Source organism: Dermacentor albipictus, chromosome 1, assembly GCF_038994185.2.
Source record: "Dermacentor albipictus isolate Rhodes 1998 colony chromosome 1, USDA_Dalb.pri_finalv2, whole genome shotgun sequence".
NCBI classification, from domain to species: domain Eukaryota; kingdom Metazoa; phylum Arthropoda; class Arachnida; order Ixodida; family Ixodidae; genus Dermacentor; species Dermacentor albipictus.
The window spans coordinates 272266691-272293648 of record NC_091821.1 but is presented as its reverse complement, the minus strand read 5'-3'; the positions used below and the strand labels follow the sequence as shown (position 1 = coordinate 272293648).

The following is a 26958-nucleotide window of genomic DNA, read 5'->3' as shown; positions in this document are numbered from 1 at the left end:
TTCATGGTACTTCTACACATAGCTCACTCTCTGGCTTTTAAGGCATTGTAAAGGGGATATTTTGACTACCCTGTATAGCACATGGAAGTGTTCCTTGTAAATACCAGAGTTCAATACAGGTTACTTAGATTAAGAGATTTGTGTAGACAGAAGAGTTAATAATGAGAGAAATAGGATAGCAAGTGGACAAAGGCATCCTCTTATGAATTTTTCTTGCCTGCTGATATAAGCTCTAAAAAAAAAGTGAGAGCCAGTTCAGTGAATGCTTGTTATCAAAGCACTCTCTCTTCACCTCAACACAGCCTGAATCCGTGCTTTTACAGCAATGGCTGTTGCAGCAGCACTTCAGCTGCATTTGTAATGCTGCTGTGTGTTGCTGCAATTGCTTTTGCAGCTGCCCAATAATTATCATCACCATACCTTAATGATGATCATAAAATGGAATGTAAGATATTAAGGAAAGAAAAACCTGAACTGGTTTTGAACCTAGGCACTTTCCAGTCAGAATATTGAAAGTGATGTCAACAAAACTGCTGAAATTCAATCCTTATGGCCTGTTATAGTTGTATCTGGATGGGCATTAAATCTGCCATTCAGAAATATTTACAACTTCTGTAAGGGCAATGCTCCTTTTCTACACAGTTGGTTGTGCACTGAGTCAGCAGCGCATATGCTAGCACAGTCTAGGGCTACAAGTATGCACATGTACCTATATTTCAGCATTGGAAAAAGTAGCGTATTAGAAACAAGTAAAAAGAAATAACCTTTTAACAGTAACAATTATGCATGCTAATACACTAGGAATTAATGATGTTTGAATATGTGCCTGATGGCAGGTGGCACTTGCAGTTATGCTATGTGTTTCGTGTCACTTCATATATACATAAAAATAGCTTCTCTGAAGCAAAAATATAATCATTAAAAAAAAAGACATGATGCCACAATCATGGCATGTCACATACAATTTTCTTTTTTTGCATTGTGTTGAAAGCTGATGTTGGTGAAGTAGCTGATTATAAGCAGCATAGCATTAATAAATAATGTATTTAACTGAACTGTGCTGTACAGTGAGTCAGTTATTGCCTCAAGAGAAGCATTTGAATTGCACTTAAAGGGCCCCTCACCAAGCCTCATAGGAAATTTTGGTTGTACGCTAGAATTTTTAATACTGAAGAATGTTATGTTAAAAAGGACTTAGTAGTAGCCGAGATATAATTAGTGAAATATTGTAAAGCAATGGTATGAGGAGGTGATCTACCCTCCCCATGGCATAGGCTCTCTCCTGTTGTCTTGACCAGTGACTGACATTGTCCTCCTACTGTATTCCAAATCAGCCCACCTTCTCTTTTGTCACACCCTTTGCCCCTGTGACAGCCAGTTTTTTTTACACATCTCCTTGCTTGTCTTGTTGTTTGGTGCTTTTCCTGTAGCTGTTCTGTACGTTTGGGGTTTCACGGGAATCTCCTGAGTTGCTTGCGTTGCTTGTGGATATTTGCGTGCTGCAGACACAGTGTATGTGACACTGGCAGGTCGAGTGGCGCCCCTGAGAAGAAGAGCATAAAGGGTTTGTTTGAATTTTCAGCTGATATTGTGGCATAAATTGGTGTAAGCCTTTACAGGCACAATCATCGCCACCTTACCTGCTTACTGCTCTTGTTTTCAATGTGCAAGCCTGGTGAGGGGCCCTTTAAATGTGCTACTTATATGTGACATTGCTTGGAATGCCCAAAATTAATTTCAAATTATTTTCTATGCCCAGGTAAAAGTTGTAGGCTTGTTACGAAAAGCAGGAATGGCTGTCCAATGTGAAGGAACACCTTCTCAGTAAAAAGAAAACAAAATGTTGAGTCTAATTGCTCCATTCAGTGGGCTAAAATTGGTTCCAATTGGCCATTCTTGTGGGTCCAATTGGTATTGAGACAGTTACAATTGAGGCCAACTATGTTTCCCATTGACACTTTTCGCTGAAGGGCCACTGCTTAGATCTGCATTGGTCACTTGAATATTCATGGGTGTCCAGAGGCACCAAGTGAAATCTGTAAATTATCATCATCAGCCTGTTTTATGTCCACTGCAGGACGAAGGCCTCTCCCTGCGATCTCTAATTACCCCTGTCCTGCGCCAACCGATTCCAGCTAGCACCCATGAATTTCCTAATTTCATCGCTCCATCTAGTCTTCTGTCGTCCTTGATTGCGTTTCCCTTCTCTTGGTACCCATTCTGTAACCCTAATGGTCCAACGGTTACCTAACCGGTGCATTACGTGACCTCCCAAGCTCCATTTTTTTTCTCTTGATGTCAATTAGAATATCGTTTACACCTGTTTGCTTTCTGATACACATCGCTCTCTTCCTGTCTCTTAACATTACGCCTATCATCTTCGTTCCATCGCTCTTTACGCGGTCCTTAACTTCTTCTCAAGCTATTTTGTGACTCCAAGTTCTTGCCCCATATTTCAGCACTGGTAAAATGCACTTATTGTACACCTTTTTTTTCAGTGATAATGGTAAGCTTCCAGTCAGGATCTGACAATGACTGCCGTATGCGATCCAACCCATTTTTATTCTTCTGCGAATTTCCTTCTCTTGATCAGGGCTCCCTGTGACTAATTGACCTAGGTAAACATACTCCTTCGCAGACTCTAGAGGCCGACTGGCGATCCTTGCCCGGCTATTTATCATTATCTTTGGCTTCTGCATGTTAATCTTCAACTCCACTCTTACACTCTCTTGTTAAGGTCCTCAATCATTTGTTGGAAATCTCATGCATTGTTGCTGAATAGAACAATGTCATCGGCAAACTGAAGGTTGCTGAGATATTCGCCATCGATCTTTACTCCTAAGCCTTCCCAGTTTAATACCCGCCGTGGTTGCTCAGTGGCTGTGGTGTTCGGCTGCTGAGCATGAGGTTGCGGTATCGAATCCCGGCCATGGTGGCCGCATTTCGATGGGGGCAAAATGCGAAAACACCCATGTACTTAGATTTAGGTGCACGTTAAAGAACCCCAGGTGGTCGAAATTTCCGGAGTCCTCCTCTACGGCGTGCCTCATAATCAGAAAGTGGTTTTTGCACGTTAAACCCCATTTTTTTTTTCTTCCCAGTTTAATAGCTCGAATACATATTCCAAGCACGCAGTGAACAGCATTGGAGAGATTGTGTCTCCCTGTCTGACCCCTTTATAGATATCTTCCTGCTTTTCTTGTGTAGAATTACCTTAGGTATCTGTAGAACCTCTGTAGATATTTTCCAAAGTATTTACGTAAGCGTTCTGTACTCCTTGATTATGTAATGCCGCTATGACTGGTCGTGTTTCTACTGAATCAAATGCCTTTTCGTAATCTATGAAAGCCATATAGAGAGGCTTAATATGCTCTGCGCATTTCTTGATAACCTGATTAATGACATGGATGCATTGTAGAGTATCCCTTCCTGAAGCCAGCCTGTTCCCTTGGTTGACTGAAGTCCAGTGTTGCCCTTATTCTGTTGGAGAACATTTTGGTAAATATTTTATATAATACTGGGAGTAAACTAATGGGCCTATAATTTTTCAATTCTTTAACGTCTCCGTTTTTGTGGATTAGTATAATGTTTGCATTCTTCCAATTTTCTGGGACCCCTGCAGTCGATAGACACTTTGTATAAAGAGCCGCCAGTTTTCCAAGCATTATGTCTCCTCCATCTTTGATTAAATCATCCATCTTCATCATATTCCATCATCCATCCATAATATTCCATCATCTCCTGCTGCTCTTCCCCGTTTCATTTCTTGCAAGGCCCTTCTAACCTCATCGCTAGTTATAGGACGAGTTTCTGTATCCTGTTCATTACTGTTTCGAATAGAGTTATCCTAAGTCCTCTTGGTATTGTACAGGTCAGCAAAGAATTCTTTCGCTGCTTTTACTATACCTTCGAGATTGCTAATGATATTACCCTGCTTATCTTTCAGTGCATACATCTTGGTTTGTCCTACGCCAAGTTTCCTTCTCACTGATTTCAGACTGCATCCATTTCTTATGGCTTCTTCAGTCTCTTGCACGTTATAATTTCGAATATCACTTACTTTTGCCTTGTTGATCAGTTTTGACAGTTCCGCAAATTCTATCTTATCTTCATTATCGTACTTTCATTTTTTGTCCTTTCTTTATTAGGTCCTTCGTTACTTGGGAGAACTTGCCTACTGGTTGCCTTGGTGCCTTGCCTCCCACTTCAAATGCTGCCTCTGAAGCCAACCTAGTTACGGTTTCATTCATTAGCTCTATGTCATCATCATCTCTCTGTTCTAAGGCTGCATATTTGTTTGCAAGTACCAGCCTGAATTTGTCTGCTTTTACCCTTACTGCCTCTAAGTTGACCTGTTTTTTCTTGACCACTTTTACTCTTTCTCTGTTCAAATTGAGATGAATCCTGGCCCTCACTAACCTATAATCACTGCACGTTACTCTACCTATCACTTCCACATCTTGCACTATGCTGGGATCAGCAGAAAGTATGAAGTCAATTTCATTTCTTGTTTAAAGGGACCCTGAAACGATTTTGACTATTTTCTACAAACGTACTGAGTCGTTAGAGTAGGTCCTTCTGATCATTAATTGACACATCTAAGTGCTCTGTGTAAAGCATGTAATTTATTATAAGGTTTTAAAAATGCACATCGCTGCCGATCGCAGCACACTGCTCGGCGGAATTTTAAGCCGCCCCTACCCATATGACAGAAATCGCCCATATGACGTCAGTGGGACGAGCTATCCGATTGGCTGACTGGGGTGCATGATCGATAATTTTTCCAACTTTATGGTAAACAAATGATGTTTGTAATATTTGGAATGTTAGTTAATTTGTTTTTATAAAAAAAAAGTAACATAAAGAGAATGCACACGAACAATTTCTCAGTACACTTAAGCAAGTCCGGCACACAGCAAGTGTCGTCTGCTTGTGTTAGAACATGCTCAGTCTTTGACGAGAGCTCCGCAGTCAGTGTCGGTCTGTCTTTTTGTGAGCGCTATGATTCGGCTTTGTTGCGTTGTGGACTGCAAATGTAGCGACTGGCAATATGTCAAGCTGCGACATCGTGTCCTTCTGCAAGCCAGTAGATGAGCGGACTGGCTGCTGTGCATACTACAGCCGCTATCCAATAGGCGCCAGCATTGCACGATTGTGGCCGTCACTTTACGCCAGAAGATTACTAATGCAATAGCGTTTCACGAGTCCTGTATTAGGGTAAGTGCAAGAGCGAGGGGACAGGGCCTGGCCGTGTCCCCTTGCGTGTCATTTCAGGGGATGAAGAGAAGCGCAAATGTGAATGGTCTGCACGGTACAGCCACCTCGTGGCATAGAGCTTAACCACACACAGTAGCAGTAACAAAATGTGTTCTTCTTTGCTGCTAGTGTAAATTTTTCGCAGGAGTGTAATTGTTAACACATTTTTGTAAATGTTTCAAATGTTTTACACTTGGTTAGAGCATTATTAGCTCTTTCTTTGGCTGGTTAAGCTCTGCGCCAATGGGTGGCTGGACCGTGGAGACCGATCAGGCAGCTCACGTACATCTACGCTAAAGTTCCTTCATCAGTTTGAGTTTATGCCTTCACCGTTCCGTCGAAACGTTCTGCTAGTGTGTGGTTACCAGAATACCAGACACGTTCGGTGCTACGACAGAATGCTTGCAACGCACGCTGCTTCGATAGCTCTCGCTTGGGGTTGACGGCCAAGCCACAAGTGGAGACGTTTCGCGTGGGTGGGAGCGGGCTCCAAAACAGCCGGAAGTGGATGATGTGACGCTGCATCGTGACGCAGGACCAGTCAAGGTGGAGCTTAGCCCCGAGCGCTCGGCGAACGAGTTGAGGAGGAAAATTATGGCTAGGGAGGAGGGTAACTTGTAATCGCTTGTAGCTCCATTAATACGCAACGCTTCACTTAAATTGTAGTGCGAATGTTCTACTTAAGCTGTACCCCATGCGTCTACAAAATTTGTCCGAACCATTTCAGGGGCCCTTTAACCATTAGAGCTTTTCCAGGTCCACTTTCTGTTGCTTTGCTTCCTGAAAAAGGTGTTCATTATTCGAAGCTTATTCCTTTCTGCGAATTCTACCAGCATCTCTCCTCTAGCGTTCCTAGAATCGACGCTGTAGTTGCCAATTGCTTGTTCACCAGCCTGCTTTTTCCCCACTTTTTCATTGAAGTCGCCCATTACTACAGTATATACTGAGTTTGCACTTCTCTCATCGCTAATTCAACATCTTCATAAAACTGATCTACTTCCTCATCATCGTGACTGGATGTTGGAGCATAGGCTTGTACTACCTTTAATCTATACCTCTTATTAAGTTTGATTACGACTACTGCTACCCTCTCCTTAATGCTGTAGAATTTGTCAATGTTGCCCACAATGTTCTTATGGATTAGGAATCCCACCCTGTATTGTTTCTAATCCGGGAGGCCTCTATAGCAGAGGACATGGCCGTTATTCAGCAATGTATAAGCCTCACCAGTTCTCCTAATCTCACTAAGGCTGATGATATCCCAAGCAATGTCTGATAGTTCCTCAAAGAGTCCAGCTAAGCTAGCCTCACTCTAGAGGGTTCAGGTGTTAAACGTTGCAAGGGTCAGTTTCCATTGGTGGCCTGTCCGGGTCCAGAGATTCTTGGCACCCTCTGCTGCGTTACAAGTCTGACCGCTGCCTTGGTCAGGTGCTCCGCAGCTGCTGGGGACTGAGGGCCATTGGGTAATTGAGTGAGCCAATTGGGAGGGGGTGGCGGGATACTGCACCAGGGAGGTGAATTCCTGATCTAGTGAGGGAGTGTCTTGTTGAAGCTTTGTGGGCCTTCCTAATTTGGTTGTACCTGGATTAGTATAGCCCCAGTCGCTGTCGGCATCTTTTGCTGGTGACAGGCTCTAAGCCTGCAGATGTTGAATCTGTAAATACCAAATGGCTTTAATGGAACTCTGAATGCCAGTACCAGTCTTTGAAAAAATACTGTCATGCGGTAGTGAGGATCAAGAACATCGTAGCGAAACTTTGAATGACAAAACTTGCATATTATTGGGTGAACTTGTGCCCAGAAAAGCAGGCTACACTTAAAGAACAAGGATAGTGGCAAAAACAGTCGGCGATCAGCGAAATCTGATCAGCAGATCAAGCACATTGGCTTTTATACATAAGGTATCGAAGGTTCCACAGAAATTGCTGGTGCCTGCGTGTCTTCCAGAAAGTACTACACAATTCGCATCGCACATACATGCAAATCGGATTACACAAGGTTCGGTGACAACAGACAGCGGATAGAACCATCGATAGTATTCAAGAAACTTCTGATACATGCTGGTGCGTCCTGTACTCAGCGATAACATTTGTGAGACTGTGAAATGTGGTCACCTGATAAACAAGTACATGTGTCAATGTATAGGGTAATTAAAGCTTTATTGCAGATGTTTCAAGAAAAGCAAAATGCTGATCTCCATTGATTCAACCAAAGTACAAAGATCTGTTATTTCAGCATGTGAATTTTAATTACACTGCTGTTTTAATAACTATTGCTAGTCACGTTTTTTCCAACTGAGACCAATTGACATATGAATTACCATTAAATCTGACTGCCATTTACGGTCTCCTTAAAGCCATCTGGTATTTATTGATTCTCATAAGTGTCTCTGGAAACCGATGAATGACCGATTTACCAATGTGGATCCAAGCAGTGACTCTGTGACACTATGTGCCAAGAGGGTATGCAGTGAAGTACAATTGTAATTGTCTTAATATGAGCTGGACCTATGATGACGTTTATTTGGAATCAATCAGACACAAATGTTTTGGAACACAGCAAGGTCTAATTGTGGCTCTTCATGGGTTAATACTTTGTCAGATATATACAGTGTGTTTTACAGCAAAACTGTATAGGTCTAAGATCCGGGGGTTTGTGGCGTCTGTGTGCAAAAACTGTCGTCACATGGGCCAATCCTGGTGATAGTGCACAAAGGGTCCAAGCTCAATGCCACATACCTCTGTGGGCTCAGGGACCTGTAATGTGGTGGTGGTGATAAACTTTATTGAAAGGGGGAAGGGTAAAGAGGTACGTGGCTGAGGGTTAGGGCTCAAGTAAGGCCCTGGGCATGCTTGGCCTTTTCCGCCCAGTCCACCAGTTCAAGTGGTCGGTCGACGTCCCCAGAACTGTAATGTGTACTTGAACTACCCTTGTTGCACCTGAGATGCAAACTATCGTCATTAGCAATGGCTCGAGCATCATTTTCTTTCACAGCTGGCTCAATCGCGTGAACGCGCTCATGCCACTTGCTCGCACATTCATTGTTATGTTAGTCTTCTTCCACAGCTGGCTTCGTTGCCACCCATCATTCTAGCATAGAATTTCACTTCTGTCCTTGTAATAGGGAGGCCACAATTACGAGGGTATGAGCCATTGCTTAAGGCGGTATGAGCCATCATTGTCTTACGGGGCAGACACGCTTAATGTGTGTGCATACCTATATTGTCACGATGACCACAGATGAGGACAATAAATATGTTTGTACCTTTGTTCAAGATGCTGTGTCGTATGCTAAACAGCTTCACTGGTCGTCCACCTTACCACAGGGGAATGGCTCATGAATTTTTTTGCTTTAGACTATACAGAATTTTTGGAAATCTCCTATGGCGTATAGCACAATTCTAGTCCTTGAGCTGGATTCGTCAGAGGCATACATTACCTGTGCAAGAAATTGAAATGCATAATTGACTAACTACAATTTTAACTAATTACTCTATGGCACATATTGCTATTTACAAATTGTAGCCGGTGAGTTTTCAACATGTATCCATTTGATAAAGGTAAAATCGGACATCCACCCGTTCGTAGCAATTGCTACGAATGGGTGCATGTCTGATTTTCCCTTTATTAATTCTCTCCACCTTGCGGGTTTCTGCAGAATTATTGTGTCATGTATCCATTTGGTTCGAATTCTCAGGATGACACGAGTTTTGAGATACAGTTGGACTCTCTTTAAATGGAACCTCAAGGGATCCAAGGAAATTGGTTCCGTTTATCAGGAGTTCCATTTACTGAGAGACAAAGCTGAATACAATTGCATGAATAGAAAACCAACCAACCTTAAGGATGGTGTTCGGTTTAATTAAGAGGTAGTTCCGTAGCGATTTCTGTTTGTCGAGATTTCACTGTATTCATTTCCAAACTGTGCAATGAAATACATTCTCATTCCAGTTACTTTTGTGGTTCAATGCATGAAATGACTCTTTGTTAAAAAAGTAAGCAGCACTATAGTGCATTTTTACGGCAAGTTTGAAGGCACATATCTCGAAACTGTGCCATCCTCAGAATTCGTTCCAAGTGTATGTGCCTTGAGAACTCATCAGCGTCAATTTGTATATTGCAATACGAGCCCTAAAGTAATTTATTTAGAACTTAAATAGTAGATTTTTATTAATTAGTCAATTATATATCTTAATTTACTGTGCAAGTAATGTCCACCTCTTCGAGTAACCCAGTTCAAGGATTAGAATTTCACTATCTGCTACAGGCATTTTTCATAAATTCATGTATAGTGTAAAAAAGAAAGCACCTGGTGAGTACATGTTTAACTGAGGAATATGTCTACCCAAGTATTTCATGTTTTAACTTAAAGTACTCAAGCAGACTGGACTGAGCAGTCTAATGAGTTCATTGGACAGGATAATTTGCTAAAGGTAAAGGGTGTGGTAACTTATTTTTTGCACGCAGAACTCTACATCTTTAATTTTTTGTATTCCATACAGGTGTCCACGTGTGGGATGTTGAAGGCCGTGTTTACTTTGATTTCCTGAGTGCATACAGTGCGGTGAACCAAGGCCATTGCCACCCTAAAATTGTGAAGGCTCTGAAAGAGCAAGCGGAAATGATGACTCTCACCTCGCGAGCCTTCTACAACACTGCTCTGGGAGAGCTGGCTGAGCGACTGACAAACATGTTTGGTTATGACAAAGTGCTCCCCATGAACACTGGTAAGTACTGTCTGGTGATTGGCAACATAATGACATAACACATGACAGCATGCTGGATATGCACAAATTAAAAGGGCTCTCAAGCACTCCCAGCGCAGAAATAATGGACGTGACTGGGAATTCTTTAGTTATTACATCCCTGCCAAAGGTGTTAAAGGTGTTGAAGTGTTAAAGCTGCTAAAGGTGCTAAAGTCGATGAAGTATTGCAGAATGACTAATTGATTGAACATAGCAGTTTTCACTGCGTTCTCCCTGCGACGCATAGCCTTGACCTGCACTTCTTCGTCTATCCTCGGTTGACACAAAAAGGTGTTGACACACCAAGGTGGTAACACTCGTTGTCATTGACATTTCCCATAACTACGTAAAGCTTCCTGCACACTTAATAGTGGAAATTGATTCTGCAGCGGTCATGGTCAATAAATTAAGGCTTGCATTCTGTGCAACACCAGTTGCTTCAACTGCAAAGCAGGCAGATGGACACATCGTCATTGTATGCAGTTGCCACACAATGGTTTGCCATAGCTGCACTTTATCTCTTCATTTTCATATAAAGAGTGCTGGTAAGAATGTCCACTTCTTTTGGAGCATCTCATGTATAATGCAGAGATGCGAGTTTGGTCCCCACAAGTTCTCTTCGTCCACTTTCATTCCCTTTACCTTGTTATTGTTGCAATTTGATTAAACATAACAATTACGTTCCCCCATGCGTTATCTGGTTTCATTGTCTGTTTGTATAGTTGTGAATAATGGAAAAATTGAGCCCATCAGTTTATTCTTCACACTCGCTACTTTTGAAGGTGTGCCTACAGGAAAAACCATATGCTACAAGGTGCTTTGCTGCCCCTAATGTTGCCCCTATGGATTACTTCTGCCACCACCACTGCTTATAGTGATCGATAGTAGCAGAACAAGCGATACGTCCTAGGCTGGAGCCAATGTTTCAACAAAGGGACTTGTATTCGCCATTTATTTATCAGCTCGCAAAAATGCAGCGGATGGCCGGAGTAGTGTAAGGTATCACTTAATCCGGATTCTGATGAACACTGTCAAAAATGGGATAATTTTGTGAAAGGAGGATGACTGGCTAATCTGAAGGCTGAAACTGCCAGTGATGTTAACATCAATACCTGCGATTGCTTGCTATGCAGGTCTTTGTGTCCTTTGTGCATTGTCTACACGCTGCTTTTTAAGTTCCCAACATCAATGCTTTCCTAACTGTGGGTTGTAACATGCATGAGCATCGTGGTGACAGATTGTGGGGATCGAGGCTGTGAAACATCTTATCATCATGAAAACAGGGACACATGGCCTTTGTACGATGCTCAGTCCACTGATTTGTTATATAAAAGTGCACATGGTTGCAGATCCCGAGACCATTTACACACTTGATGACATCAGGAGTAGAGGACAATGTCAAGACATAACACAGGCTCAACAGACCACTCTTCCGCATGCCCTTATGTGGCCTGCAGTTTTGTACATCATGCTGGATCCATGCTGCATGTTTGCTACGCAGCTGATTTTTGGCCCACTTAATTAGCTCTGACTGTATTAGGTGCTAATTAAAACTTCAGCATGAGCCTGGTTTATTATTGTTCATTTAACTCAAATTGAAGAACTTGTGGTGCTGCAAGAAGGCCTGTGACCGTTATTTTAAATGAGTGAAAAGTTTACAGAATTGCTTCCTTACATAATGAACTAATGAGCCAAAGCGAATGGTCAGTTGTAATATTGACCTGTTAGTGCACCTTAGAATAGAGTCAGGAGTCTGCTGCCATGGTAGAAATTTCAGAACCGTTGGGGATGGTTGCAACCGTTCTGGACTCTTTGTCCGAACACGTCAGCTTAGACACATTCTTTGTTCAGAAAATTAAAGAGGGCTGATGTACGTCTCTAAATACTATAGCTAATGCATTTGGGATGTTTTGTGCGCCTTGTTTAAGCAAATGTTATTCTTGTTTTCATTGAAATTCCATATAAATGTGTCCACTGTGTAACCTTGAGTTCAGTATTCAGTTGATACATGTGGAAAGTTTGTAAATTCTACGCAACACTGTACTACAAAAAAGTCGATGCCATTTGGCCATTGCCAGCAGCAGCCAGCTGGCCTTACCTTGTTTGGGATAAAGTGTGCATAGAAGCCTATTGTGTCAGAAGCTCTGCTTTTCATTTGACATGCATTTAAATTGCAGTAAAATGTGATAACAAATGCATTTCAGTATGTGTCCATTAAAATTGGGGCAGTTGTTTCATATTGCTCTAATCTTAATCAGTTATGTGAGAAATGGTGGTGTACAGCTAAAGGTATACGCAAAGCTTCTCTACTGCCAGATTCTTTCTCACAAGGGCTTCTGAGAGTACCTTAGAAATGCCTTTTGGTATGGGTTTAATTGTCAATATAGGTCAGTTGCTTTACTATTTTGTTTTTAGTACCCTCGAGGTCAGAGAGAGTGGTTATGCAAACAAGCTTTGTAAATATACTATAATTAAAAGTGTAGGAAGTGCATTAGTACAAGTCACACACACAAAAACAATTGTGGCAGAATCCATCTCACATTGAATCATATGTTAATGTAAGTGGCTTTAAAGCAATGTAGCAACACACTACCTAGATTGCCAAATTCTTCACTTCTGTGTAGATGACTTCTTCAATTTTTGGTTACCGACATCTACATTTCTCTGTAGCTCAAGACTCCTCGCACGCTTTGTTCACTCGCTCGCATGCTCTGGTCTCATTCTGTTCACTTTGTTCTCCCCATGTGGCTGCTTTTGATGCCAACTTGTTCACTTCTCGGCAGCAGACATCTTCACTTGCCTCTTGTTTTGCTTGTCTATGCGGGCACTTAGCCAGTGGCTCATACCCATTCTGGAGGATTGGCCAACAATGTTCACACACCTAGTGTCGCATACCGAATGGTCCAACTTGTTTATTTTTGCACATACCCAGTGGCCATTGGTCGGCAGTGTAGGAGAATACTCACTCACACTCACCGTAATTTTTTCCAGGCCCCGCACTCGCTCACATTCACGCTCACCTCCAGTCACACTCACAAGCGCCCACTCATGCTCGCACTCTCCTCCACTCACTCTCACTGGCGCTCACTTGCACTCGCACTCACGTCCATTCACACTCACTAACACTCACTTCCACTCGCACTCACTGGAACTCATTCGCACTCATGCCTTTTAAATGAGTGCGAGTGAATGTGAGTGAGTGCACTCATGAGGGAGTGTGCTGCCGTCTGCCTCTCAGAATTTGTGTATACTATTCAGACCGAAGCTTCCAGTTTAGCACCTATTGTACCTGGAGTGCGAGAAGGCAGTGCTTTGGTTCCCAGTTTTATTTTTAATATACATAAACGATTTGTTTTCCCGATTACATGGTAACATCAGTCTATTTGCTGACTATTGTTGTTCATACCGCAAAATTAATTGCAATGATGATCACCATATACAAAATTCTACTTTTCTTGGTGTCAGGAGTGGCAGATGACTTTAGCAATACTTATCTTTCTAGAATGAAACAGATCTGTGATTTTACTTACGTTATTAATGACACACCTCTCACTTATGTATTTCAGTGTAAATGTTTAGATGTCACTTTAACACGCGCTCTCCGACAGGAAACCCATGTTAACAACATAACTTCAATTGGAAATCAATCTTTATGCTGAGCACCAAAGCGACTCATCTTTCTGAGAAGACGCCTTCGTTTTGCGCCAGCAGATACGAATTTGCTGGCCTACACAATGCTTGTTCGACCAGTGCTTGGTTGTTTGATTTAAAAAAAGAACTCGTAAGAGGGGGTGCAGAGGAAGGCAATAAGGTTCATTTATAATAAATACAAGTTAATGGATTCATCGACTGAATTATTAAAAAGAGCCAGTTTATAACACTGCAAATTAGGGCAGAACTAGCACGACTAAAAGTTTTGTTTAAGTTTATTCATGGTGACAGAACCATTGACACATCTTTACGAAGTTCTTTGAATCATTCTAGGTCAACATGCCACAAGCACTCTAGAACACCTAATGAATGCACCTTTAACTCAAATTGCTTTAAATATTCATATTTCCTTAAAACAGTTAGGGAACAGAATGAACTTAGTCCTTCCATTACTAATGCATTATATTTAAATAACTCCATGATTTCAAACGGCCGCCAACCTAAATAGCGCTCGCTTGGAGCTTGCCCCTCGTTGATCATTGAGGAGAGAACGGCACGCAGACGAGATGACGTAAAACAAAGTGCTTTAATACATCGCTACAGGCGAGCAAACATCGAGAAACAGAGCACAGTAGTGTGTGCCAGCAACTACAAAAGTTGGAAGCATTCTTATCTACAGAGCAGCGCACTCTTTATATCACTTACGGGGTTCTGTCTTCACAACACTGGAGTCTGGAACAAACAATTGCAATGCTTCTTTGTGCTTTAAAGGACGCATTGGTGTACTCGTGCGCGGCATGCCATCCATTCGGTGTATTTGAATGAAAAAAAAAAGCTATTGTACGGCCTAGCGCGCGTGCTTAAAACCCTTTGAGGGTAGATTTTTTTTGCCATATGCAGCCGCCCAGGGTTGATTTTTTTTTATTGCAGATTCGAATTCTTCTTAGGGACTTATTTTGAAAAAATTTACCGTAATTTTTCTAGGGTGATCGTAAATTGAGAAAGAAATATCTTGCGTTGGTATATATGTACACTTCATTTATGAACAACAAGAATAAAAAAGGAAATAATCTCGTAAGAATTAAAAATTTGATGCATCTTTATACCCATAGCTCAAGGCTTTGAAAATGTGCGCCCGAGCATATTTCGCAACTCTCACCTGTTCCTGCTCTTACGCTAATATTTACGTCCAATCGAACTGCGTAGGTGCGTGCACTCAAGAAAACTATGTGGTTGTGTGCCCATGAAGAAAGCAAAACGTGTGACGAACTTCCGCTAATCTTCATCTTATCGCCAACCAAGGGCAATTAGTTTTCGCGAGTGTAAAAATAAAAAAAAAGCAATGGAAACTCATGCATGGCAACATCCTTCCTATGCGCACCCTAGTGAGCACTAAACAAGCGAGAAACAAGCTGTAGCCCTTTGAGTGATTAATAACGAGATAGGCATCAGTTTTGCAAGTGAAAGAAGCCGAAACCGCCTGCCGAACAAAACCCAAACCGCCGCCCGCGCGCATGCTAATAAGCGAGCGATAGTGTATAGACAAGCGGGACCAAAATAGCTCTAAAACAAACCATGCAATGAAAACAGAGAGGGAGGCACGCGAAAAAAATTCCCTGTATTCCCACATAGTGGCAGCACACGATAGAAAAGAAAAAGTTAGGAAATTGGCGCGCTTTTTAAACGTACAGATGGCGCCGTAAATATACGGCATCGACCATTCTTGGACTTGTTCGCGGTGCTGTATATTTACGTCATTGACCCTCAAAGGGTTAAAGAACACACTGCAGGCACGGGCAGAAGCATAAAAAAAGAACTGTTTATGTGTCCTAGTAGAACCCTGGGACTGTTAGCCAGCGCCACCACTCACATACCTTGGCGGCGGACGTGGAACGTCCTTCTTGCCACAGGCGTCACGAGAACGTGATCTTTTTGGAACCCACAACCTTCGCGAAATGCGAAGGTTGTGGGTTCGGTTCCCACCTGCGGCAAGTTGTTTTTTCATCCACTTTAATTTCCATTAATTTATCGTTTCTTCATTTCATTTATTAAGCACAAGTAATTTCCCCTATGTTGTCCATGGTGTCAGTGTTTGTTGGCTTCTTATGATATGACTAATAAAAATCGGGCCCCTCGGTTAACCCCCTTTCTTCTTCTCGTTTATTACATAACGAGGGTCTCGAATCCGGCAACATTGATGCCTTCAGGTAGCATATGTGGGTTTATTGACCAGTTGCCTTCACCCAAAAAGATCACGTTCTCGTGACGCCTGTGGCAAGAAGGACATTCCACGTCCACCGCCAAGGTATGTGAGTGGTGGCGCTGGCTAACACTCCCAGGGTTCTACTAGGACACATAAATACCCAAGAAAGTGGATGGGGAAACAGCGCCGCGGTAGCTCAATTGGTAGAGCATCGCACGCGAAATGCGAAGGTTGTGGGTTCGGTTCCCACCTGCGGCAAGTTGTTTTTTCATCCACTTTAATTTCCATTAATTTATTGTTTCTTCATTTCATTTATTAAGCACAAGTAATTTTCCCTATGTTGTCCTTGGTGTCAGTGTTTGTTGGCTTCTTATGATATAACTCTATGGAAGCACTTTATGCCTCCTGAGCACCGAAACTGGGAGGGCGAGTGTCAAGTGACGAGAGGAAGCCTGCGAGGCGTTTGGGATGAAGAGATATGTCTCTACGCTTAGTTTTTTGAGTCCTAAGAAACTAGTTAATTGGAACATTTTGCAGATTGTGTTTCACTTTGCTACCAAAGCAGTTTTGGGCAGAAACATCACAAACATGGTGAACAGCCCAAAATACCTGTAATCCTAGAACTTACACCTGTAGGTTCGTTGAACTGAGCATAATAGAATCCATTGGCTTTTGTGTTCATGCTATCGTTTGAGAATATTCTTGTGATTCTGCCAAGCGTCATTATATTTGAAAAGTACCACTGCTAAGCTCAAGGAAATCGGGTCGATCCGTGGCTGCGGCGACCACATTTCGACGGGGGTGGAATGACAGAACCCCAGGTGTTCAAAGTTAATCCGAAGTCTGCCACTACGGCATGCCTCTTAATCATATCGTAGTTTTGGAAAGTAAAACCCCGGAAATTATTATCTGAGAAGTTTGCTCAATCATGCGTAATGCATACACCCATATAGGTGATATTTTAAGATAACCCCTCCAGCTAGCCCCCTGTCTTGCTACACCTACGATCACCGGAAAAGTACTTGGTCGAGTTCCAGTGGCATGCTCATCAGCCTGACTCGTGAAGATGGCTATTCTTGTTTCTTGCGGGGCCACGGAAAATCTGGTGTTGGCGTTGTCAGCGTCTGTTAGCCGTGAGTGAAAATTTCCGATAAAGGCAATAAATAAATAGACGTTAACCTGAAAATAAAATTGCGGGCCGGGGATTTGACCCCAGGGACTATGGGTTGCGAGACCATCATGTTAACCCATTCAGCCACTGTCTTTTCTTTTTCCTTTATTTGCCGAATTCAGCCACTGTCGGTCGATGGTGCACACGCCCTTAAGCGGGGTTCTCTATGAAAAAGTTCAGACGCTGCATATGCATGTGCCTTCGATGCTGCGGCCACTTCCTCGTCGATAGGGTCCTGCCTACAACCGCCTCCCATGATTTCCGATGCGAATGTAGCACATTTACACTATCGCATTCCACTCTTAAAAGGAACTTTAAACGTCTTCAATTGTTGTGCTAGCTGTGATACGCTCATGTTAATGCTCGCGTCTACTCACGCTCACTCACTCACCTTTGTGCTCACGTCTACTAACACTCGCAAGCAGTTACTCACATACATACCGTCATTCACACTCATATTCAGAGTCAGCTCAACTCACAAGCACTCACTCACATTCACACTCACCTGCACTCAATAACTCAGGTTCATGCTCACTTCCACTCAACCACGTTCACACTCGCCTCCACTCACTCACAAACACCATGTTCACACTCATTTCCACTCACACTCAAAAGCACTCTCACATTCACACTCACCTGCACTCACTCCCGTTCACACTCACCTGGACTCGCTTTCACAGGCACTCACTCACGTTCACACTCCCACTCACACTCGCAGTACTCAGTCACATTCACACTCACCTCCACTCACACTCACTCGCACTCACCTCCGCTCACACTCACTGACACTCACTCGCACTCGCCTCCACTCACACTCACTGGCATTCACTCGCATTTGCCTCCGCCCACACTCAGTGGCACTCACACTCGCACTCACGCCTTTGAAATGAGTGCGAGTGAGTGAGTGAGTTCACTGACCGATGCCAGTGGCACATGCGCAGTTGCACATACCCAATGACCCAAGTTGTCTATTTCCATGTTGTCTACGCGGGCACATATCCAGTGTCCTAAGTTGGCATGGAAGTGGTTAGACACAGATGGACATAGCAAAAAAATTCCGGCAGACCTCATCTCAACATGGATGTAAACGTTAATGCAATTAGCAGTGAACCAATGTAGCAACACACTATAGTACCACTGTCAGAACGTGTTGTGTATGAGGCGTGCATGCAGCCTGGCTCCTCTTGTGCTTCTTCTCTGGACACACCGTGCCATCTGCACCACCACTGGCATGTGTGCATATACGTGCAGAGAAGATTCTCCGAATATATATGGCATGGGTATGGTTCCATCCAGCACCAAAGAAAACTTAAAGGGAGCCTGAAACACTTCTTTAACTAATTGTAGAATGGCCTCGCTATTAAAAGACATCTCACTAATGTCATGCTGCAAGAATTTTTTTAATCCTTCAACTATAAGTTGAGTTATCTCACCGATATCTAGCTTTCTCTCTCTTTTTGCTATGCTAGCGTGCTGGAAGCTACACAGTGGAGAAGCAAAGAGGACAGTGCCTCTGTCATAAGTTGAGCGTCGCGGCAGCAAAAATGCTCGTTGCAGCATCCTATGGTGGCCGTGGTAGACTACACTACACAGCACGCTGCTGGTATTTTATAGGCCACATGCAGCAGACGCAGGTATGCGCATTGCAAAAATATGATTTTTCGGTCTTTTTGAAGTTGCTGACATATATATATTTATTTAAGTCAAAATTAGCAATTATGTATTACTGAGAATGCAATTGCATAATCGGCCAATAGCATTGGTGGGCCCAGCTGCTTGCAATGATTCGATGATGCTGCATGACGAAATTGCGGAAGCGAGAGCAATAGATTTTTCTCTGTGTTTCACAGGAGATCGACATTTTCTTACTATGTTCAAAAAGTGTTTCAGGGTCCCTTTAAGGTGTTTTTTTTTTTGTCATTGAAGAATCGCTTATAGCCAGTAGCACATACCAAGTGACCTAAGTGGCCTTGAAGATGGTCATTGTAGAGTGGCACATAACCAATTGCACATACCCAGTAACCCAAGTTGGCGTCCAAAAAGTTCATTGAAGAGTGGCACATATACATTGTATACACACATCCTGTGACCTAATTTGACGTGACGGGGGTTCATTCAAGTTGGGCACTTACCCAGTTGCAGATTGTTGCCAGTTGCTAAGTTGGCGTCAAGAAGGTTCATTGAACAACAGCATATGCCCAGTGCCACATACTCGGTGACCAAAGCTTTTCTGGCTGTTTTGAACCCTGCTCACTCAGCACAGCAGCTCGATGTGTTACCCATTTGACCATGGACTAACCAGTCGCCCAAGTTGGCGGCAAGACGGTGAGAGACATAGGTAGGTAGACAGACAGCCCCCGGAAAGTGCGTCAAGTACCTTAAGAATGCTAATTACATTAAAAACCTGTTTCCTTTTCATACAGTGTTTGTTAACTTGTTCATAGATGTGCCATAATTTTCAATGGCAGCTAGTAATGTGAGAAGGTGATTGTCGTAATTTTAAATGGCAGCTGGTAATGCGAGAAGGTGATTCCACTTGTTTGATGTTGGTGGCAGGCACGGATGTGAGCAGACTTGACTGTCAATTGTATTGTACACAGATGCAGGGGAAGTACAGGCAGAGTGATGCTTTACCTTGTGTTTTGAGCTCTGTGCATCAAGCAAGTCATTAAGCATTAGTGGCTTAGTAACTTTTTTAGCTGAAAGTGTGAGCACCATGTGCTAGTGTATTTTATTGCTGTAGCTCAGTGCTACCAACCTCCAAAGCCAGCATTTTCTTAACTCGGATAGAAAAATTCCCTAAATTTTTGCATATTGTGGTGCTTTAGTTTTTCAGTATAGTTTCTGTAACACTCAAACTTTGTGTGATGCAAATAAATAAGACATTTCAGTTTCAATTTATTTTTAAGCCTATTTTAAGCTTTTCGCATAATGTCACTAATTTTTATTTATTTATTTATTTATTTATACATACTGCAGCCTCAATGAGGTTATTGCAGTAGTGGGATGAACAACAAACATATAACATTTGTAAACAAGCTTGCTTGAATAGTTTCAGTGGAAGTGAACAGGTGTTACCCGATAATGAATTCCATACTTCAATTGTTGATGGACAAAAACTGTGTTTAAAGGAATCAGTGTGGGTAAAAAAGGTTGAGATATTTATAGAGCATGGCGACTCCTCGTACATGAGGGTTAGGAAAAATTCAAATATAGTTATCTAGAGAGGAGAGGCGAGGAGAATTGATTAACATGTGAAGGAATTTTAGGTATTCAAGTTTGCAACGCTCCCAGTTAAGAGAGATTTTCTAAAGATGATTGTTAGATATCTGCTGCACCAAAGATACTATCGAACGAGAAAAACAGTTGGGATACCGTGGGGACCACACAACTTCTTGGTGTATAAGTTTAGGATTAAGTATACCCTCAGTTGACAGTGATGTACTGTCGATTGGAGGGTATAGTTCGGAATCAAAATGGGGGTTACAGAGTTATCAGTCGTAAAGACAGAGTGGAAGTAAGTGTTAAAAGAAGCTATTGTCTACGATTCAGAAACTGCAACATTGTTATTAATAATGTGTCCGAGGATGACCCAGGTGGTAGGATAGCTTTCCAAAATTTTTGGGGATTAGCCAGCATTAATTTCGGCAAGGTTACCTTGCGATAAAATTCTTTTGCTGCAACCTTTTTAGAACAGAGTTCCTTTTCAGCGCTATGGAATTGCATGCCTTTTGTTGGGTCACCAGAGCATTTCGATCGACGTAATCTGGCCACACGACATAATAAATGCAAAAGGTCCCTAGTCATCTAAGGAATTTCAGTGTTTGTTTTCTTTGTTTTTAAAAGAATGAAAAGGTTGATACACTTACTGACAAGATTTTTGAAGAAACTTGTCAAGGTATTAGTATCAGTAGTAGTACTTATTAGTTCAAACTCATAAAAAGAGTCTCGTAGGGCCAAATCATCAGCGCGGTTAAAGTCTGGAAATGTGCGGTAGATGTAGCGGGATTTAAGGACGATGCCAGGAACTGAAATTAACACCGCATTGTGGTCAGATATTTCATCAATAACATCTCATTCATAACTGGCATTAAAAAAACATGTAAGAAAGACAAGATAAAAGACGGAAGTTTACCGAGTGAAATCCTGAACGATCTGGTGCAGGCCACAGGACAGTGAAATGTGGACCAACTCCCGCCCGATAGCTACTTCGTGTCTGCTTACTTTCATAGAAGACCAATCAACACCAGGAGCAATTAAATCGTCCATGCAGATAACGTTCGATGAAGAAGTACTATGACTATGCAAAAATTCACATAGTGTAAATGCTCAATATTAGAACCAGGTGGACGGTAAATGATTCCTATAATCAAACACATATTTTTTAGTTGAACTTTACACCACAAAGACTCAGTATCAGCTGGGGCAAGGCATACAGAAAAGTGAAGGTGAGATTGAAGAAATAGAGCAACACCGCCTCCTCTCCCGAATTTTCTGTCATGCCATACCACTTTGAAACCAGGGGGTGATTACCTCAGAATCATGCACACCATCATGTAACAGGTCTCAGTAATACTGATAATATATGGCGAATAAGACAAGACCAAGGAAAGAAATTTGAAGAAATTGCTGACATGGCTTCTAGCAATAACGTTTAAAATGGAATGTTTATTGCCAGTACCATATAGTCAAGGGGATTTGGTCCTAGCAAGTGTTTCGGCGGGTTTATTTGAGCCAGCAGATGATCTGACAAGAGTATTGGATGTGCTATCCAAATCGTATTGTACCCTGCCAATAAATGCATGATCAAATCGAAGTTGGACAGATGAGCCATTATCCCTATGAGAGCAGGATGCTTCCCAGAGCTTCTTAAGAATATTGCGAACCTATGGCGAGAAATCTTCTTAAACGCGAAAGTTGGTGTTTTTAAGTTTATAGCAATTTCTCAGAACCAGCACCTTATGCTGAAAATCAAGGAGCTTCATAATAACAGGACGTGACCGGCCTCTGAAGTTATTGCCAAGTGTATGACACCTTTCAATGCGCGGACATGCAATCTTAAGAGTGTCCTGGAACCACTTAGCAATGTTCGAAGAAAATTTCTTTTAATTCTCGTTAGGGCCGTCGCTGAGACCATGTATAATAATGTTGTTTCTACGTGACCTGTTTTCTTAATTGTCGTTTCTGCAAGAGAGAGTTGATATAGCTTTTTTAATTGCTGGATTTGAGTGTGTAGGTTGTCATTGGAATCCTGTGCACCACTAGATGTTGAGGGGGACTTCAGAGAAGAGACATGAGCTTCCAAAGTCTCAAACCTCGTGTTGACAGACGATTGAAAAATTTGGTTTCAGCAATATCTAGAGCCAGTTTCTTTTGGCCATTTAGGAGTTCAGAGAGCTTTTCTGCTACTTCGGTTTGTTTATCAACATCTGTCAACCGGGTTTGGAAGGCAGGATCACGCTGAGAATGAGCATTGGGGCCAGGGTTAACTTCCACATCGCCGCTCAATAAAAGCCTGCGGGCAGCATTTAACAGAGCAGAATACGAAGAAATATAGACAAAACCATGGTTGCAGTCATGTGGGCGAGGGAACAGCAGCATATAATGGTCATCAGAACGGATGCACCGAGAATTTGCAAGGTAACATACCTGCGTGATGGACAACGGATCAACATGGTGCACGCGCCGCTGTTGCCTCGCCCACTGAGGAAGGGAACTGCCGGGGATGCTTTTATAGCCATAAACCATATTGTCATGGAACCTGGTCTGTCGATAATTGGGCGGTGGATTGTGACAGTAATCTTCTCCAGCGGAGCATGCAGGATATGGACTGATGATGCGAGGAGCAATCTGCCGTTGTTATCTGCAAGGAAGATAGGGTCGACCACGCGTTGACCGTCCGGCACATCCATGACATGGCGAGGGAATGACGATGATGCCAAGTGCAGCGCAACGTCAGGGACATGCGCAGCAGCATTCTCGAACATAGAGGCAGCTAGGTAGCTGGCGAACTGCATGATGAATAGAGAGTGGATCAACATGGTGCCCACGCCGCTGTTGCCTCGCCCACTGAAGAAGTGAACTGCCGGGGATGCTTCTATAGCCGCTAACCATGTCGTCGTGGAACTTGGTCTGTTAGTGATTGGGCGGTGGATTGTGACATTAATCTTCTCCAGCAGAGCATGCGCGATACAGGTCGACGAAGCGAGAAGCAATCTGCCGCTGTTATCCACAAGGAAGATAGGGTCGACCACGCATTGACCGCCCGGCACATTCATGACACAATGAGGAAACGATGATAACAACAAGTGCAGCATGACGTCAGGAACATGCGCAGCAGCATTCTCGAACATGGAGGCAGCAAGGTAGCCGGCGAACTGTGTGATGAACAGACAGCTGATCAACATGGTGCCCACGCTGCTGTTGCCTCGCCCACTAATGATGGAATCGAGTAGAAATGATGTCGCAGTGCAAGTTGTGCTAACACAGCCACCTCCTTGAAACCATATTCACAAAAGAAGACATCAGCACATATGTACTTTGTTGTTGTGCCAAGACTACACATACTTTATTTAAATTGTAAGGACGATGGGTGTCGGACCTCCCTTTCAAACTGTAACAGTGTCGAAACAGCGCACCACTTAACAGTGGCAATCTGAAATATTTGAATGTTTTTAATGTCATGCATTCACATAGCACCACCTAACTTACACATCATTTGTGGAAGAGCATGAAGATGTGAGGCTTACTTGCCTCGTAAGGCTCACTTGCCTTGGGCAAGCAAAACTTGCCCAAGCGCATAGCCACTAAGACTTTGTTGTGTCCATGGTTGCCCTGCCTATGAGCAATTCCCTGTATTTTAGTATACGTGTGTGTGCAGTCCGCTTTTGAGTGCCACAACCACATTTTTGTGCTCAGCACTAGGTATATCTGTCCACTTAATCCCAAGATTTGCCCGTGCTGCTTTGTTTGGAGTTCTAGCGTATGTTTGTTTCTCTAGTTGCAGATACTAAATATTTCATTTAGAGTGCACATACTACATAGACAGCTCAGCTTGAGGTACAAATGGCAAAATTGCAGTAGCAGTACTTTGTTAAAGGGCTCAAGGTATCCACACACTGTCATTTGTTGAGCAAAATCCATTCACTGCATTGCTGTATGATCAAAAGTCAGTGTGCATGTGCTAAATTGAATGTAATTTGCAAGTGACTGAAAGAAAGACATGCTGTCATGTCAGCAGTTTTATTATTTCAATGTTTTTGCGTGAAAGTTTCCCATATTTAGACTAATTTCCCTATTTCCTTAAATAATGAACAAAATTCCTAGACCTACGGAAGTTTTCCTAGAGATGGCAGCACTGCCGTAACTTCACTTTGGCAGAGTCAGTCCAAGCAAATGGTCATGTCAGTTTACTTTAGCTGATGAAGCCAGTAGTGAGGTGGCGTATAATTGGCTAGAGTATATTTGCGTTGTCTTGTGGTGTTCACATTATTTGCCTGATTTTCCTTAAAAGTACAGCTGATTGTTTAGGTGAAGTAATTGTTTACTGTAAAGCCATCTAGAGTATGTACGTGACTAGTTGAGTACTGTAAATAGTTAGATGAAACAAGCGTTACTGACATAGTACATCCTGCACAAAGCTATAAGGGCTCTACTGAGTGGTATATCAGCATATTAACTGCAGTAGTTACAGTACTATCGGAGTTCAAATTTTATTGACAATGTAGCACACTTAGACTGCTTATAACTTGAATTGACAACTATGTAAAATTTGGTGTGTAAACTTTTGATTTCAGTTTCAGTCTATCTTGGAATGCTTGAATAATCTAGATTGCACCATGATTGGCTCCAGAGGGCACTTGGAAAGCGGCCATGTAGTAAACGGCCATTCAGCCCTGTACACCAGCACTGTTTTGCTATTTATGCCTGCGAGATTTTGTTTACATGCTATCAAACTCGTGTCATGCAGGTGTGGAGGCCGCAGAAACTGCCTGCAAGCTTGCTCGCCGGTGGGGGTACGATGTGAAGGGCATCCCCACCAACAAGGCTAAAATTGTGTTTGCTGAGAACAACTTTTGGGGTCGCAGTATTGCAGCTGTCTCAGCATCAACGGATCCATCAAGCTACGCAGGCTTTGGACCATTTGTGCCAGGTTTCTCGATTATACCATACGATGACTTGCCAGCCTTGGAGGTAGGCAGCTTTGTGTTCAGTACCAGTCACTATTATTTTCTTTTTTCCTACAACCTTAGGACTTTCAGACTGACTCCAACCAAATAACTGAATTTTATTAGCCCAACGTTTCGGAGCCCGTTCGGCTCTTTCTTCAGGGGGTTGTTCTTCTGCTAGTGGCAGTGGGCAGCTTTTAAAGGGACTTTTGTAAAGAAAGGAAGGGGGAGCAAGGAAGGTGGAGGGGAAACAAAAAAAGGGGGGGGGGGTTGACGGCTGCTGTGGTGCTGGTGCTGTTTGCCAGAGACAAACTCATGGAAGAGACTACTACTGGAGTCATGGCACATTCAGAATACGGGGGGTAACATAAACAGCGTGAAGGGCAACCTACCCTCGGTGTATGTCCATGGTCTTGGCGACATGACGAAAAGAAGAAAAAGACGCCCAGCCAGGTAGACTCCCGCTCGGTTCACCAAAACAAAAACGTTTGCCCGGCCCTGTAAGCTCCCCCACTCCCCGCCTCCCATCAGCGGCACTCTCGCGGACCAAGGTTCCCCAGCACCGGTCATCCCAGCCCCCCAGCACTACGGCAGCCGTCAACCCCCCCATTTTTTATTTCCCCCCACCTTCCCTTCTGTGAAGTGTCTCCCCACCTTCCCTGCTCCACCTTCCTTTCTTTACAAAAGACCCTTTAAAAGCTGCACACCGCCACCCCCCCCGAAGAACAACCCCCTGAAGAAGGAGCCGAACGAGCTCCGAAACGTTGGGTGAATAAAATTCAGTTTACTTGGTTGGAGTCAGTCTGAAAGTCCTAATCAATTTCTCAACCAGACAGGCACTTCTGTCGAAATGTTTAGCTTCAAGTTCCTACAACCTGCACTGAATCACACGAACGTGCTTCTCGGCAGTCATTTCCACCTTGCGGATATGGAAGTTTGAAGTGGTTGCACACAGAGTGTATCTGTTAAACTCTGCTCTTGGATCTTCAGAGAGCATTAAAGGCCTATGAAAACTCTAGTTGGTAGTTCAGTCTCATGTGCTCGTTTGCCTTTCTGTGATTTTCTTATTTGTGACTTCAAGAGGAGCTCAATATGCTTCTAAAGAAGTGTGTCTCAAGTCCGGACTTTGGTCTTTAACCTTTAAAGGGACCCTGAAACAATTTTGACGATTTTGTGCAAACGTACCGAGCCGTTAGGGTAGGTCCTTCTGATAATTAATTGACGCATCTAAGTGCTCCACGTAAAGCGTGTAATTTGTTATAAGGTTATAAAAATGTACATCGCTGCCTATCGCAGCGCATCACTCGGCTGAATTTTAGGCCGCCCCTACCCATTTGACGTCATTGACCCCAATGACGGTAGTAGGGTGAGCTATCCGATTGGCTGCCCAGGGCGCGTCATCGATAATTTTTCCAACTTTGTGGTGAACAAATGTTGTTCGTAAAAGTTGGAATGTTAGTTAATTTGTTTTTATAGAAAGAAACAGAAAGAAAACAAGAACAGTTTTTCACTACACTTAAGCACTTCCGGCACACAGCAAGCGTCGTCTGCTTGTGTTACAAATGCTCCATTTTGATGAAAGCTCCTTGGTCAGAGTCGGTCTCAGTCTTTTCGCGAGCACCATTATTCGACTTTGTTGCATTGTGGGCTGCAAACGTAGCGACTGGCAATATGTCAAGCTGTGACATCGTGCCCCTCTGCATGGCAGCAGATGAGTGGACTGGCTGCAGTGCAATCGGACTGCCGCTCTCCGATCGGTGCCAG

The 26958-nt window shown here is 43.0% G+C and overlaps 1 protein-coding gene and 1 non-coding gene across 2 annotated transcripts in view; both read left to right on the top strand.

Moving 5' to 3' along the window:
- The window catches only part of Oat (Ornithine aminotransferase precursor), a 68053-nt gene that overhangs the window by 7500 nt on the left and 33595 nt on the right, over window positions 1-26958 (top strand). Inside the window, exons 3-4 of the mRNA XM_065449789.1 lie at window positions 9759-9983; window positions 24996-25219. Coding sequence (XP_065305861.1) covers window positions 9759-9983; window positions 24996-25219 — 449 coding nt within the window. The remainder of the gene's footprint in view (window positions 1-9758; window positions 9984-24995; window positions 25220-26958) is intronic.
- Window positions 16041-16113, top strand: TRNAS-CGA (transfer RNA serine (anticodon CGA)). The gene has a single exon. It is a non-coding gene; the product is annotated as a tRNA-Ser (tRNA).